This window comes from Procambarus clarkii, chromosome 19 (genome assembly GCF_040958095.1).
Source record: "Procambarus clarkii isolate CNS0578487 chromosome 19, FALCON_Pclarkii_2.0, whole genome shotgun sequence".
In the NCBI taxonomy this organism is placed as follows: domain Eukaryota; kingdom Metazoa; phylum Arthropoda; class Malacostraca; order Decapoda; family Cambaridae; genus Procambarus; species Procambarus clarkii.
This window is the reverse complement of record NC_091168.1, coordinates 37,387,019-37,404,524: the sequence shown is the minus strand read 5'-3', so window position 1 is coordinate 37,404,524 and position 17,506 is coordinate 37,387,019. Positions and strand designations below refer to the sequence as shown.

The 17,506-nt window shown below is 46.4% G+C and overlaps 2 protein-coding genes across 2 annotated transcripts; both read right to left on the bottom strand.

Moving 5' to 3' along the window:
* Positions 1–6,590: 6,590 nt before the first annotated feature.
* LOC138366436 (uncharacterized PPE family protein PPE62-like) lies at positions 6,591–7,091 on the bottom strand. Its single transcript, XM_069327482.1, has one exon. The coding sequence runs from the start codon at positions 7,089–7,091 to the stop codon at positions 6,591–6,593; it is 501 nt and encodes a 166-aa protein (XP_069183583.1).
* Positions 7,092–8,176: 1,085 nt separating this feature from the next.
* On the bottom strand, positions 8,177–9,493 carry LOC138366435 (zinc finger protein 534-like). Its single transcript, XM_069327481.1, has one exon. It carries the CDS (start codon positions 9,491–9,493, stop codon positions 8,177–8,179), a length of 1,317 nt encoding a protein of 438 aa, XP_069183582.1.
* Positions 9,494–17,506: the final 8,013 nt, after the last annotated feature.

Here is a 17,506-nt window from a genome sequence, read left to right as displayed (position 1 = left end):
ATTACCAGATCATAGACATATGTGTGTGTGTGTACTCACCTAATTGTGCTTGCGGGGGTTGAGCTTTGGCTCTTTGGTCCCGCCTCTCAACCGTCAATTAACAGCTGTACAGGTTCCTGAGCCTACTGGGCTCTATCATATCTACGTTTAAAACTGTGTATGGAGTCAGCCTCCACCACATCACTCCTTAATGCATTCCACCTGTTAACTACTCTGACACTGAAAAAAGATCTTTCTAACGTCCCTGTGACTCATGTGGGTACTCAGTTTCCACCTGTGTTACATTGTTCGCGTACCACCAGTGTTGAATAGTTTATCCTTGTCTACCCTGTCAATACCCTTGAGGATTTTGTAGGTAGTTATCATGTCTCCCCTTAGTCTTCTGTCTTCCAGTGTCGTATGGCGCATCTCTCGCAGCCTTTCCTCGTAACTCATGCCTCTTAGTTCTGGGACTAGTCTAGTGACATACCTCTGAACTTTTTCCAGCTTCGTCTTGTGCTTGACAAGGTACGGGCTCCATGCTGGGGCCGCATACTCCAGGATTGGTCTTACATATGTGGTATACAAGATTCAAAATGATTCCTTACTCAGGTTCCTGAACGCTGTTCTGATGTTAGCCAGCCTCGCATATGCCGCAGACGTTATTTTTTTTTATGTGGGCTTCAGGAGACAGGTTTGGTGTGATATCAACTCCTAGATCTTTCTCTCTGTCTGTTTCATTAGGTACTTCATCTCCTATTCTGTATCCTGTGTCTGGCCTCCTGTTTCCGGCGCCTACTTTCATTACTTTGCATTTACTCGGGTTAAACTTTAGCAGCCATTTGTTTGACCATTCATTCAGTTTGTCTAGGTCATCTTGTAGCCTCCTACTATCGTCCTCAGTTTCAATCCTCTTCATAATTTTTGCATCATCAGCAAACATTGAGAGAGACGAGTCTATACCCTCTGGGAGATCATTAATATATATCAGAAACAGTATAGGTCCAAGGACTGACCCCTGCGGGACTTCACTTCTGACGTCTCGCCAATCTGAGACCTCACCCCTCACAGTGACTCGTTGTCTTCTGTTACTTAGGTACTCCCTTATCAAACGGAGTACTTTACCTCTCACTCCAGCCTGCATCTCCATTATTTTCACTTGCTTCTTGTGTAGTACTGTGTCAAAAGCTTTCTGGCAATCCAGAAATATGCAGTCTGCCCACCCCTCTCTTTCTTGTCTGATTTTTGTTACCTGATCGTAATTCGGAGGCTTAATTCAATTAAGCCTCTGAATTAACTAGCCATCCCTGAACCCATGTTGATGCTGTGTTAGAAAGTTCTTTTGCTCCAGATGTTCCACTAGCTTTTTTCGCACAATCTTCACTGTCAGCTTGCATGGTATGCTGGTTAAGGACACTGGCCTGTAGTTCAGTGCCTCCTGTCTATCCCCCTTCTTGTATATCGGGACTACATTAGCAGTCCTTAAAATTTTGGCAGTTCACCTGTTACCAGTGATTTGTTATACACTATGTAGAGTGGCAGGCACAGTGCTTCTGTTTCTTCCTTTAGTAACCAAGGGGAGATTCCATCCGGGCCTAAAGCCTTTGTCACATCCAACTCTAGCAAAAGTTTCCTTACATCCCCACTGGTACTCTTAAACTCTTCTAGCGGTTCCTGGTTAACTATTCCCTCTATTATCTCTGGAACTTCCCCTTGCTTTAATGGGAAAAATCCCTGGAATTTCTTATTCAGTTCCTCACACACATTTTTTTCGTTTGTAGTGAATCCGCCGCCCCTAACCTTAATTTCATCACCTGTTCCTTTACTGTTGTTTTTCTCCTGATGTGGCTGTGCAGCAATTTAGGTTGAGTCTTTGCCTTGCTTGTAATGTCATTTTCGTATTGCCCTTCTGCCACTGTTCTCAACCTGACTTATTCATTCCTGGTACTCTGGTATCTTTGTCTGCTCTCAAGTGTCCTGTTATTTCTATAATTTCTCCATGCCCTTTTACTTTGCTGCTTAGCTAGCCTACATCTCTGATTCAACCATGAGTTTCTCATCCTATTAAACCATGAGTTTCTCATCCTCATTTCGTTGTTTTCCTTTTGGACCGGGACGAAGTTGTCTGCTGCCTCCTTACACTTCTGCTTGATGTAGTCCATCATGCCTTAGACCGTCTTTCCCTTGAGCTCTGTTTCCCATGTTAGGAATTTTCTTATCTCCACATAGTTTCCCATTCAGGAATGCGGAACTTGTTTTCGGTACCCCTCCTCGAGTTCAATAACCCTTTTTCAACCAGATACTCAAACACCAGTGTACTGTGGTCGTTCATTCCTACTGGGGCTTCGAAACTGATTTCTCTTATGTCGGAGTCGTAAAGAGTGAAGACTAGGTCGAGTTGGTTCATCGTTTCCTCTCATATGTATGTGTGTGTGTATTTACCTAGTTGTGTTTGCGGGGGTTGAGCTTTGCTCATTCGGCCCGCCTCTCAACTGTCAATCAACTGTTTACTAACTACTTTTTTTTCCACACCACACACACACACACACACACACACACACACATACACACACACACACACACACACACACACACACACACACACACACACACACACACACACACACACACACACACACACACACACACACACACACACACACACACACACACACCAGGAAGCAGCCCTTGACAGCTGATTAACTCCAAGGTACCTATTTACTGCTAGGTAACAGGGGCATTTAGGGGTGAAAGAAACTTTGCCCATTTGTTTCTGCCTGGTGCGAGAATCAAACCCGCGCCACATAATTACGAGTCCTGCGCGCTATCCACCAGGCCCCCTTTCTTGTGTGTGTGTGTGCGTGTGTGTGTGTGTGTGTGTGCGTGTGTGTGTGTGTGTGTGTGCGTGTGCGTGTGCGTGTGCGTGTGTGTGTGTACTCACCTAGTTGTACTCACCTAGTTGTGTCTGCAGGATCGAGCATTGTTTACAGCAATGACTCCTGTCCTATTTCCCTATCATACCTGGTTTTAAAATTATGAATAGTATTTGCTTCCACAACCTGTTCCTGAAGTGCATTCCATTTCCCCACTACTCTCACGCTAAAAGAAAACTTCCTAACATCTCTGTGACTCATCTGAGTTTCAAGCTTCCATCCATGTCCTCTCGTTCTGTTACTATTCCGTGTGAACATTTCGTCTATGTCCACTCTGTCAATTCCTCTGAGTATCTTATACGTTCCTATCATGTCCCCCCTCTCCCTTCTTCTTTCTAGTGTCGTAAGGCACAGTTCCCTCAGGCGCTCTTCATACCCCATCCCTCGTAGCTCTGGGACGAGTCTCGTTGCAAACCTCTGAACCTTTTCCAGTTTCATTATATGCTTCTTCAGATGGGGACTCCATGATGAGGCGGCATACTCTAAGACTGGCCTTACGTAGGCAGTGTAAAGCGCCCTAAATGCCTCCTTACTTAGGTTTCTGAATGATGTTCTAACTTTTGCCAGTGTAGAGTACGCTGCTGTCGTTATCCTATTAATATGTGCCTCAGGAGATAGATTAGGTGTTACGTCCACCCCCAGGTCTCTATCACGCATCGTTACAGGTAGGCTGTTCCCCTTCATTGTGTACTGTCCCTTTGGTCTCCTATCTCCTAGTCCCATTTCCATAACTTTACATTTGCTCGTGTTGAATTCTAGTAGCCATTTCTCTGACCATCTCTGCAATCTGTTCAGGTCCTCTTGGAGGATCCTGCAATCCTCATCTGTCACAACTCTTCTCATCAACTTTGCATCATCCGCAAACATCGACATGTAGGACTCTACGCCTGTAAACATGTCGTTAACATATACAAGAAATAGAATTGGTCCCAGCACCGATCCTTGTGGTACTCCACTTGTTACTGTTCGCCAGTCCGACTTCTCGCCCCTTACCGTAACTCTTTGGCTCCTTCCTGTTAGGTAGTTCCTTATCCATTCTAGGACCTTTCCCCCCACCCCCGCCTGCCTCTCGAGCTTGAACAGCAGTCTCATAAGCGGTACTGAATCAAAGGCTTTTTGGCAGTCCAGAAATATGCAGTCTGCCCAACCATCTCTGTCCTGTCTTATCCTCGTTATTTTATCATAGAATTCCAGAAGGTTTGTTAGGCACGATTTCCCTGTCCAGAACCCATGTTGATGTTTGTTCACAAACCTAATGTTCTCCAGGTGTGCAACCAGTCGCAGCCTAATTATTCTTTCCAGTATTTTACAGGGGATGCTTGTCAGTGATACAGGTCTGTAGTTAAGTGCCTCCTCCCTATCTCCTTTCTTGAAGATCGGCACGACATTTGCCTTCTTCCAGCAACTGGGCAATTCTCCTGACATAAGTGACTCATTAAAGATCATTGCCAGAGGCACGCTGAGGGCCTGTGCTGCTTCTTTTAGTATCCACGGTGATACTTTGTCTGGTCCAACTGCTTTAGTTGCATCTAGAGTTGTCAACTGTTTCATTACCTCCTCTGCTGTCACCTCTATATCTGATAGTCTTTCATCTAGGGTAACCCCTTCCAACAATGGGAGCTGCTCAGGCTCGGTAGCTCCATGGAAACTGGCATTCAGTGCCTCGCAGATTTCCTTGTCACTTTCAGTATATGCCCCCTCTGTCTTCCTTAGTCTTGTCACTTGGTCGTTCACCGACATTTTTCTTCTTATATGACTGTGTAGTAACTTAGGTTGTTTTTTCGCTTTGATTGCAATATCGTTCTCATAGTCCCTTTCCGATGTTCGTCTTATGTTAATGTAATCGTTCCTAGCTCTGTTGTATCTGCTTCTGTTGTCCTCTGTTCTTTGTCTTCTGTACTTCCTCCACTCCCGTCTGCTGGCCATTTTTGCTTCCTGACACTGTCTATTAAACCATGGGTTATTATATTCCTTCTTATTTTTTCCCTTTACCGTTGGTATAAATCTCTCTTCGGCCTCCTGGCATTTCTGTATGACTAGGTCCATCATATCTTGGACTGTTTTTCCTCTAATTTCTTCCTCCCACTGCACTTCACCCAGATAGTCCCTTATCCTCATATAGTCCCCTTTCCTGTAGTCAGCTCTCCTTTCCCAGATCTCTTGTCCCATGGTCATAAGTTTGAATTCCATCATGTAGTCAAAGACTAGGACACAATGGTCACTGGCCCCTAGAGGTATTTCATGCTCTAAATTCTCGATATCTTCTACGTTCTGGGTGAAAATCAGGTCTAATAGGCTCGGTGCATCTCCTCTTTCCATTGTGTCTTCCTTCACATGTTGTGTCAGGAAATTCCTGTCTATAACATCTACTAATTTTGCTCCCCACGTTTCGTCCCCTCCATGGGGATTCCGTGATTCCCAATTTATCTCTCCATGATTTAGGTCCCCCATGATCAGCAGCTTCGCTCTCATTCTGTGGGCTAGTGTTGCTGCCTTCTGCAGTTCATCTATACATGCTTTGTTGTTGTCACCATACTCCATACCTCCATACTCATGTGTGTGTGTGTGTGTGTGTGTGTGTGTGTGTGTGTGTGTGTGTGTGTGTGTGTGTGTGTGTGTGTGTGTGTGTGTGTGTGTGTGTGTGTGTGTGTGTGTGTGTGTGTGTGTGTGCGTGTGTGCGTGTGTGTGTGTGTGTGTGTGTACTCACCGAGTTGTACTTACCTAGTTGTGCTTGCGGGGGTTCAGCTCTGGCTCTTTGGTCCCGTCTCTTAATTGTCAATCAATTAATGTACAGATTCCTGAGCCTACTGGGCTCTATCAGATTTACATTTAAAACTGTGTATGGAGTCAGCCTCCACCACATCACTGCCTAATGCATTCTACCCTGTTAACTACTCTGACACTGAAAAAGTTTTTTCAAACATCCCTGTGGCTCATTTAGGTACTCAGTTTCCACCTGTGTCCCCTTGTTCGCGTACCACACGTGTAAAACAGTTTACTTGTAATCTACCCTGTCAATTCCTCAGAGAATTTAATAGATAGTGATCATGTCTTCCTTAACTCTTCTGTCTTTCAGTGTCGTGAGGTTCAGTTCCAGCAATCTTTCCTCGTAGCTCATACCTCTCAGCTCGGGGACTAGCCTAGTGGCATACCTCTGAACCTTTTCTAACCTCGTTTTGTGTTTGACTAGATGTGAACTCCAGGCTGGAGCAGCATATTCCAGTATTAGTCTGACATATGAGGTATACAAAGTTCTAAATGATGTCTTACACAAGTTTCTGTAGTCCTGTTACGATTTAGTTATATCTAATTGAATGAATAACTGACTCGTAACGTTTATGTATAAGAGTTTAGTATATTATACCTTATAAGATGTAATCAAGATGCTAGTTTCATGCCTTTTATTGCTGTCTGTTATGGTAGAGTAATGGAAGTATTCTTGATGTATCACTGTATGTATGTCTGTTATTCATACTTTGGGTATGGTTGTATATGAGGCTGTGTGCCAGCGCGCATGAGCGCCGTAGAGGAGTCAAGAGGTTGTCTGGTAATGCTTGAGAGGCTGACCGGATGTCACGGATTACGGAGATACGAACCCTGGCGTATGAGTGAGATGGAATGAGAGAATGCTCTGTTTTTGCCCTGTTTTATTTTAGGGGTGAAAGAGGGAGGGAATTTTCAAGGGAAAGCGCCAAGCCATTTGTTTCCTTGGCCCATAATGGAGTTTCCTTGGCCCATGATGGAGTTTCCTTGGCCCATAATGGAGTTTCCTTGGCCCATAATGGCGTTTCCTTGGCCCATGATGGCGTTTCCTTGGCCCATGGTGGAGTTTCCTTGGCCCATGATCGAGTTTCCTTGGCCCATAATAGAGTTTCCTTGGCCCATAATAGAGTTTCCTTGGCCCATAATAGAGTTTCCTTGGCCCATGATGGAGTTTCCTTGGCCCATAATAGAGTTTCCTTGGCCCATAATAGAGTTTCCTTGGCCCATGATGGCGTTTCCTTGGCCCATGATGGCGTTTCCTTGGCCCATGATGGAGTTTCCTTGGCCCATGATGGAGTTTCCTTGGCCCATGATGGAGTTTCCTTGGCCCATGATGGAGTTTCCTTGGCCCACGATGGAGTTTCCTTGGCCCATGATGGCGTTCCCTTGGCCCATGATGGAGTTTCCTTGGCCCATGATGGAGTTTCCTTGGCCCAGAGATGCGTTGAAGATCTCTAAAAGTCCTACAGTAAATGTGTGGAAGTAGGAGGTTTGTCAAGCAGGTGTGTGCACCTTGTCAAGCAGGTGTGTGTGCCTTGTCAAGCAGGTGTGTGTACCTTGTCAAGCAGGTGTGTGTGCCTTGTCAAGCAGGTGTGTGTACCTTGTCAAGCAGGTGTGTGTACCTTGTCAAGCAGGTGTGTGTACCTTGTCAAGCAGGTGTGTGTGCCTTGTCAAGCAGGTGTGTGCACCTTGTCAAGCAGGTGTGTGTGCCTTGTCAAGCAGGTGTGTGTACCTTGTCAAGCAGGTGTGTGTGCCTTGTCAAGCAGGTGTGTGTACCTTGTCAAGCAGGTGTGTGTACCTTGTCAAGCAGGTGTGTGTGCCTTGTCAAGCAGGTGTGTGTACCTTGTCAAGCAGGTGTGTGTACCTTGTCAAGCAGGTGTGTGTACCTCTTGATGTAATGTTTAATTTTTAGTGGAACTTCCATATTGAGTATAACCGTGAGTCTCCCGTCACACATGTGGTCAATATTTCAGTAGGAGTTTACAGTAATCTTGAGATGATTTCGGGGCTTTTTTAGTGTCCCCGCGGCCCGGTCCTCGACCAGGCCTCCACCCCCAGGAAGCAGCCCGTGGCAACTGACTTACACCCAGGTACCTAATTTACTGCTAGGTAACAGGGGCAGGTGAAAGAAAGTGAAAGAAAGTGAAAGAAACTCTGCCCATTGTTTCTCGCCGGCACCTGGGATCGAACCCAGGACCACAGGATCACAAGTCCCGCGTGCTGTCCGCTCGGCCGACCGGCTCCCCTCCAGTATGTCGTTTGTTATCCATGTACCCGTCACCTGAGAGGGTATGTTCACTCAGTAGCTCTGATTAGCTGTAATTGATTATTAAAGTCTTGTGCATGTGGTCTGAGGCCAGCTAGGGTCAGGCCTACCTCCCACACCTGTGTAGGCCTACCTCCCACACCTGTGTAGGCCTACCTCCCACACCTGTGTAGGCCTACCTCCCACACCTGTGTGAGGAACCATCCTGTCTAGGTGCTGTGTATTTAGTAATGATTCAGTTGTCTCCCTTTTTGTAACTAATATTTATTAGTCTTGTTATACTTAGTTTTTCTAAGTAAATGAATGAGAAGTTGGACGTTATAGGAGAGAGGCCAATAGCACCCGTACACATTGGTGTCCCAACACCGGCCAGCATGCATTGGCGTCCCAACACCGGCCAGCATGCATTGGCGTCCCAACACCGGCCAGCATGCATTGGCGTCCCAACACCGGCCAGCATGCATTGGTGTCCGAACACCGGCCAGCATGCATTGGCGTCCGAACACCGGCAAGCATGCATTGGCGTCCCAACACCGGCCAGCATACATTGGCGTCCCAACACCGGCCAGCATGCATTGGCGTCCCAACACCGGCCAGCATGCATTGGCGTCCGAACACTCGCCAGCATGCATTGGCGTCCGAACACTCGCCAGCATGCATTGGCGTCCGAACACCGGCCAGCATGCATTGGCGTCCGAACACCGGCCAGCATGCATTGGCGTCCGAACACCGGCCAGCATGCATTGGCGTCCGAACACCGGCCAGCATGCATTGGCGTCCGAACACCGGCCAGCATGCATTGGCGTCCCAACACCGGCCAGCATGCATTGGCGTCCCAACACCGGCCAGCATGCATTGGCGTCCGAACACCGGCCAGCATGCATTGGCGTCCGAACACTGGCCAGCATGCATTGGCGTCCGAACACCGGTCAGCATGCATTGGCGTCTGAACACCGGTCAGCATGCATTGGCGTCCGAACACCGGCCAGCATGCATTGGCGTCCGAACACTCGCCAGCATGCATTGGCGTCCGAACACCGGCCAGCATGCATTGGCGTCCGAACACCGGCCAGCATGCATTGGCGTCCGAACACCGGCCAGCATGCATTGGTGTCCGAACACCGGCCAGCATGCATAGGCGTCCGAACACCGGCCAGCATGCATTGGCGTCCGAACACCGGCCAGCATGCATTGGCGTCCGAACACCGGCCAGCATGCATTGGCATCCGAACACCGGCCAGCATGCATGAGCGTCCGAACACCGGCCAGCATGCATTGGCGTACCAACACCGGCCATCATGCATTGGCGTCCGAACACTCGCCAGCATGGATTGGCGTCCGAACACCGGCCAGCATGCATTGGCGTCCGAACACCGGCCAGCATGCATTGGCGTCCGAACACCGGCCAGCATGCATTAGCGTCCGAACACCGGCCAGCATGCATTGGCGTCCGAACACCGGCCAGCATGCATTGGTGTCCCAACACCGGCCAGCATGCATTAGCGTCCGAACACCGGCCAGCATGCATTGGCGTCCGAACACCGGCCAGCATGCATTAGCGTCCGAACACCGGCCAGCATGCATTAGCGTCCGAACACCGGCCAGCATGCATTGGCGTCCGAACACCGGCCAGCATGCATTGGCGTCCGAACACCGGCCAGCATGCATTGGTGTCCCAACACCGGCCAGCATGCATTAGCGTCCGAACACCGGCCAGCATGCATTGGTGTCCCAACACCGGCCAGCATGCATTAGCGTCCGAACACCGGCCAGCATGCATTAGCGTCCGAACACCGGCTAGCACGCATTCAAAGCGCGGGGTTTTGACCGAGTTGGTCTGGACTCAGCACGAAAGAAACAAGCGGCCTGTGATGCTCCGAAGACATGGCTCTTTAAGTTAAGTTCAGTGTACTTAGGATAAGTAAGTTTACGTCAGTGTGTTTTTACATGTTGGAGTGTACTAGCCATTCAGTTTAGTATCCCAGGTATAGGGGATAGTTATTATTATTTTGATTATATAATTAAGTGTGTACTTGACCTTGCCCTCATCACTGGACACGTCAGGTGTAGCCTCTTATGTGTATGACTGATGGTGGACAGTTTGTGCATGTGCGGACTTAAACTGGGGAATTAGTGGGTACTAACTAGTCACGCGCCCTAATCGACGGTTCATAATAGGCAAGTCTTATGTTCGCCAGCCTTGCATACGCCTCTGATGTTATCTTTTTGATGTGGGGCTTCAGGAGACAGGTCTGGTGTGATTTCAAACCCAGATCTTTCTCTCGTCCTGACTCCTGAAGGATTTCCTCTCCCAGCTGGTACCTTGTGTTTGGCCTCCAGCTCCCTAGGCCTATCTTCATCACTTTGCATTTGCTCGAATTAAACTCTAGTAGCCAGTTACCATTTGTTGGACCATTCCTTCAGTCTGTCCAGGTCATCCTGTAGCCTCTTGCTGTCCTCCTCTGTCTTAATCCTAATCATAATTTTAGCATCCCCAGCAAACATTGCGAGGAATGAGTCTATATCCTCTGAAAGATCATTCACGTATATCGGAAACAAGATAGATCCGAATACAGAACCCTGTGGGACTCCGCTGGCGACATCACGCCAGACTGAGGTTTCACCCCTTACGGTAACTCTCTGCTTCCTGTTATTTAGGTACTCCCTTTTCCATTGAGCACCTTACTACTTACTCCAGTTTGTTTCTCCAGCTTATGCAAAAGTTTTTTATAGGGTACTGTTTCAAGTGCTTTCTGACAGTTCAAGAAGATGCAGTCTGCCCATCCTTCTCCTTCTTGCTTAATCTCTGTCACCTGATCGTAGAATTCTATTCAACCTGTAAGGCAAGATTTACCCTCCCTGATCTCCTGTTGGTTGGTTGTCACAAAGTCCCTTCTCTCCAAATGTGCTATTAGGTTCTTTCTCACGATCTTCTCCGTCACCTTGCATGGTATACAAGTTAAGGACACTGGCCTGTAGGTCAGTGCCTCTTGCCTGTCACCCTTTTGTATATTGGGACTACATTAGCCGTCTCCCAAATTTCTGGTAGATCTCCCGTCACCAGTGACCTACTATTCACCATGGAGAGTGGCAAGCAAAGTACTTATGCGTGCTCTTCCCGTACCCATGGTGAGATTCCGTCCGGGCGAATAACCTTTCTCACGTCCAGATCCAATAGATGCTTTTTATACCTCATCTTTGTTAATTTCAAACCCTTCCACGACCTCCTGGTTTACTGCCACCTCACCTAGCTCAAGAACTTCATCTCGTTCTATTGTGAAGACCTCCTGGAATCTCTTGTTGAGTTCTTCACACACCTCGTTGTAATTCTCTATGTATCTGTCTTCCCCCGTTTTAAGTTTCAACACCTGTTCTTTCACTGTTGTTTTCCTTTTGATATGGCAGTGGAGATGTGTTGGTTCGGTCTTGGCTTTATTTGGAAAATCATTTTCATACTGTCTCTCTGCTCCTCTTCTCACACTGACATACTCATTCCTTGTTCTCTGGTATCTCTCTCTGCTTTCAGGTGTTCTATTATTTCGGAAGTTCCTGCACTCCCTTTTGTTCATTTCCTTTGCTTCCATACATGCCCTATGGAATCATGGAATCCATGTCCTAAGAATCATGGATTCTTCTTTTGCTTCGCAGTTTTTCCTTTTGGGCCGGGATAAACCTGTTTACTGCCTCCTGAAACTTTTGGGTGACATAGTCCATCATATTTTGTACGGTCTTAGTTCAGAGTTCTGTGTCCCAAGGCTCTTAGGATTTTTTTCATTTTCTCATAATTTCCCTTTCGGTACACAAGCTCTTTATTTCCTAGTTCTTTTTGGGGGGAGATAAATCCTAGCTCTACCAGGTACTCAGTTATCAGTACCCTTTCGTCACTCATTCCCAAGAGGTCTTCCAGCTTAACTTTCCTTATATCCGACTCATTCAGGATGAATATCAGATCAAGCATGACTGGTTCGTCTTCTCCTCTCATTTTGTCGGTCCCTTGATGTGCTGGCTTGTAAATTTTCTTGTTACCACGTCCAGCAGCTTAGCTCTACATGTGTCTGGTCCTCTATGTGGGTCTCTGTTCTCATCATAATCTATCTTCCCGAGGCTTAAGTCTCCCTTGATTAGTAGTTAGGACCTGTTCCTGCTAGCAACAGAATTTGCCCTCTCTATTATATTAATGGTGGCCATGTTATTTCTATCATATTTCTGTCTGGGCCTTCTGTCATTTTGTGGTGGGGTTATATATGACTACTACTAACAATTTTTGTTCCCCAATTGCTATTGAACCTGTTATGTAGTCACTGAAACCTTCACAGCCCTGGATAGCCATCTCTTCAAAACTACATTCTCTTTTTATCAGCAGAGCCACTCCAGCTGCACCTCTTCTTTCCCTCTCTTTCCTAACTACTTAGTATTCCTGCAGAAACACTGCATTTACTATGGTTTTCGTTAGCTTTGTTTCTGTGAATGCTATTATGTTTGGGTTTTCATCTCGTGCCCATTCTCCAAGTTTACTGGATTTGTTTGTAATCCCATCTATATTTATAAACACTGCCTTGAAGCTCACTTTCTCGTGTAACTTCTTGTTTCTTCTTCTTGGTAGTCTTTCTGCTAATGGAGGAAGTCGTTCCATAGGTGTCCATAGGTGCGGGGATTTGTGAGTTGGTTAACAAGGTCTCAGAAGATTTTGGGGCGAGGGGTGGGAGGTCATCACAGGGAGGAGGAGACAGGGAGGGTAGGGGATTAGGTGGGAGGTAGAACATGGAGGATGTTGGGTGAGGGGGGGAGTGGGGCAAAAGAGGGTATGGGATGAGGGGGGAACAGGGGAGGGTATGGGGTGATCGGGAAGGGGGGACAGAGAGGGTATGGGGTGTGATGGGAGGGGGAATAGAGAGGGGTATTGGGTAAGGGGTACAGGGAGGGTATGGGGTGAGAGGGAATGGGGGGACCGAGAGGGTATGCGGTGATGGGAAAGGGAGGGTTGAATTAGAGTTTGAATGGGGACAGGGAGGGTTCAGAGTAAGGGGGAGGTTTCTATGGGGAGAAAGAGGGGGGGGTGTTGTCCTCTCTTCTGGGGTTTCTGAGGTGCTGGTTGGTAGTTCCCCATTCCCTTCTCAGAATGTTGTTTTGGGGGTTATGGTTCCCTGGTTCTTTTCCCTCCCCCTGTGCTTCTTCCTCCTTGCTTCAGCTGCCATTACTCTCTCTATCCCCGTAATGTCCCTCTGGAGGAATATTGTCCTGTATTCTCTCACATAGAACAGATTGCTCTTCCTTGCTAGAATTGCTTCCTTTCTGATCTCGTTTGTAAACACTATCTTTATCAGGTGATCTCTGTCCTTGTTATACCAGCCTAGCCTGAAAAACCTTTTTTAAGCTTTGTCCAGCCTCTTCCATTTGTAACCCCTGTAGGATCCCTCTCACTGCCTCATTGTCCTTACCAATCCATTCAGTCTTACTGGAGCCTTCCTGTTCTTTAATGCCCACTACTACCACTGATCTTTTCCTCTCCAGCAGCTGACTAGTGCACCTTGCTGCTTCCTGTGAGATAGCTGCTTTCATGGCTACCTCCCTCACTGTGGACATTGCTTCTGGACACTTTTTAAGAATTTCAGCAAATGATGGTTGTACAGTGGCAGTCTCTTCCACTGATACATTTCCATCTTCTCTTGGAATGATTATCTGATGCTGAGCCTGAGTTTTGTTCTCTTAGTTTGCATTGTGTACTCACCTAGTTGTGCTTGCGGGGGTTGAGCTCTGCCTCGTTGGGCACGCCTCTCAACTATCAAAAAACTGATGTACAGATTGTGCGCCTACTGGGCTCCATCATATTTACATTTGAAACTGTGTATGGAGTCAGCCTCCACCACATTACTGCCTAATGCATTCCACCTGTTAACTACTCTGACACTGAAAAAGTTCCTTCTAACGTCCTTGTGGCTCATTTCGGTACTCAGTTTCCACCTGTGTCCCCTTGTTCGCATATCCCTCGTGTTAAAAAGTTTATCCTTATCTACCTTATCAATACCTCTGAGAATTTTGTAGGTAGTAATCATGTCTCCCCTTACTCTTCTGTCTTCCAGTGTCGTAAGGTGCATTTCCCGCAGCCTTTCATCGTAACTCATGCCTCTTAGTTCTGGGACTAGCCTAGTGGCATACCTCTGAATTTTTTCCAGCTTCGTCTTGTGCTTGACAAGGTACGGGCTCCATGCTGGGGCCGCATACTCCAGGATTGGTCTTACATATGTGGTGTACAAGATTCTGAATGATTCCTCACACAGGTTCCTGAAGGCAGTTCTAATGTTAGCCAACCTTGCATACCCCGCCGATGTTATTATTGTTATGTAGGCTTCAGGAGACAGGTTTGGTGTGATATCAACTCCTAGATCTTTCCCTGTGTCCCGTTTCATGAAGAATTTCTTCTCTCATTCGGTATCTTATGTCTGGCCTCCTGTTTCCACAGCTTAGTGGAAGCACACACTGCCTGTGTGTGTGTGTGTGTGTGTGTACTCACCTAGTTGTACTCACCTAGTTGTGTTTGCGGGGGTTGAGCTCTGGCTCTTTGGTCCCTCCTCTCAACCGTCAATCAACAGGTGTACAGATTCCTGAGCCTATCGGGCTCTGTCATATCTACACTTGAAACTGTGTATGGAGTGAGCCTCCACCACATCACCCCCTAATGCATTCCATTTGTCAACCACTCTGACACTAAAAAAGTTCTTTCTAATATCTGTGTGTGTGTGTGTGTGTGTGTGGGTGTGTGTGTGTGTGTGTGTGTGTGTGTGTGTGTGTGTGTGTGTGTGTGTGTGTGTGTGTGTGTGTGTGTGTCTGTGTGTGTGTGGAGGAGGGGGAAGGGGGTGTTGACGATATGAGGCATGATAGGGGGGTGGGGGGGGGTAGGACCCCCCCACCATCATCACCTCTGCATTTTAAAACCCGAAGAATTTTCCCTTTCTCATAGCTCGGTCGGCGGAGAAATTCCTGACATTGGCGTCAAAGGAATATGCTCTCATTAAACTTTGGTCTGGTCGTAAACACTCTTCAAAAGTTATCTTTATTTCTTATTTTTCTCTCTTTTTGTTATTGTGTTCTTACTGCTCTCTTTCTTCACATTTCTTTCATGATATCAATTATTTTTCTTCCTTTTCTATCCCTTTTCATTATTTTGTTAATTAATAATAATTATTATGATTATTACACACAGAAATCACACTAACGTGAAGCATCAATGAACATATCCACAAGAGCCGTGACGAGGATTCGAACCTGCGTCCTAGAGCATCCCAGACGCTGCCTTAATCGACTGAGCTACGACATGGAAAAAGAGTTGAAACCAGAAGTTCTACTGAACTTACTTGGATCCTGCAGCCTCTCCGAGACACAAACCTAGGTTTTACACAACTCCCCCCATGCACTCGAGGCGGTTCGAATCCCCATCACGGCCCTTGTGGATTTGTTCATTGATGCATCACGCTATTATGATTTCAGTGTGTAATGAAATAAGGGCTAAGCGGTAGAACTGCCTATTGACATAGCTCGAGTGCATGGGGGAGTTGTGTAAAACCCTGGTTTGTGTCTCGGAGAGGCTGCAGGATCCAAGTAAATTCAGTAGAACTTCTAGTTTCAACTCTTTTTCCATGTCGTAGCTCAGTCGATTAAGGCAGCGTCTAGGATGCTTTCGGACGCAGATTCGAATCCTCGTCACGGCCCTTGTGGATATGTTTATTATTTGGTAATTATTATAAAATTATTATTATTATTATTAAAACACAGGAATCCTTAATGTGATATATATCAATGAGAAAATCCCCTAGGACTGTTAGGTGGGCGCGAACCTACGACCAAGGCATTGACAGTCGCCTACTCTACCACTATACCACAGTGTCTTGTAAAAGTCATACAACCGAATTTCTACTGAAATCCCAGGAAATCTAGAGACCCCAACTGAAGCCAGGCCAAGTTTGTCCGTAAGACCCACCAGCACTCGGGGTGGACGGGCAGAGTGGTCCTGCTCCTTATGTCTTACGTGTTTCTGAAGTTGGGTCGTTGGGTCTGGGTGGGTCGTTGGGTCTGGGTGGGTCGTTGGGTCTGGGTGGGTCGTTGGGTCTGGGTGGGTCGTTGGGTCTGGGTGGGTCGTTGGGTCTGGGTGGGTCGTTGGGTCTGGGTGGGTCGTTGGGTCTGGGTGGGTCGTTGGGTCTGGGTGGGTCGTTGGGTCTGGGTGGGTCGTTGGGTCTGGGTGGGTCTTTGGGTCTGGGTGGGTCGTTGGGTCTGGGTGGGTCGTTGGGTCTGGGTGGGTCGGAGGTGTAGGCTCACTCTGCCCGTCCACCAGAGTGCTTGTGGGTCACACGTGAACACTTGGACTGGCCTTTTCTTAACTTGGTAAGGGCCTTTTCTACTGTGATTTCAATGGAAATCCGATTTATGACTTTTTTTTGGAAGTGACGGTGGTCTAGTGGTAGAGCAACGGGGCTTGGCAACGCCGGGGTGGAAGGTTGGCGCCCACCTCACAGTCTTAGTGGAGAGTTTCTCATTGATATGTACTACGTTAGTGTGATTATTATTATTATTGATATTATTACTAGGATTATCATTAGAGACATTATTGATTTTCGTGTCTTGGAGAGTCTGGCAGTAAAGCATCAGCTCTAGTTGGTGGAATTTGGATGCCATTCATAGCATTACATCTTTAATAATACAAATTGTATCAATATTATCTAACTATTATTATCAGTTCTCTCAACCCCAGCCTCAATAATAATGGAATTTTCTCAAAAAATAAAGAAATTTAGGTGCAAAAAATAATTCACTTGTTCATTTGTACGTAATTTTTTTTATAATTATCAGCCATTACAATCACTAAATAAAAAAATAAAATAAAAACTCCGCTCCGTTTCTTAAGGACACAAAGGAAAATAAAGGAATTTAATTTGGTAAAAATCATACATTCAAGAGACGCTGAGAATTTTTCCTCGACTGAACTGTAGACATTTCTCCCGGTGCTTGAGCTCTGAGGAGGTAATTAGTCATTTTTATAGAACACAGCCAAATAGGAGAGAGAGAGAGAGCAAAGATAAAACAGATATGAATATAGATGAAAAAAACTAGAAAGAAAACTTGAAACAAAAGCCATTGTGCAAAAAAAATAAGAGAAACACTAGATAAATGAGGCAGAAGCAAGAAAGAGGAGAAATAATAGAGATGAAGCGATTAACGAAGAAGAGAGAGAGAGAGAGAGAGACAACTAACGAGAGAGATAAATCAATTAGCGAGAAAGAGAGGTCAAAACAAGATACAAAACTCCACTATCCAGAGAGTGGAAACGACTTTCCAAAAATGCCCAAACGATTGTGAGATTGAAAGCTCTATTGGCAGACGTTTAGATTAATAATACAGAGTGGAAAGATTCCCGGTAAGATTTAAGACTTTGATGAAGTCTCATCAAAGCAAAGGAGCCTGAGTACCAAAGGTCGAAGGTTCGAGCCCACTGCATAGCCCTCATATATATATATATATATATATATATATATATATATATATATATATATATATATATATATATATATATATA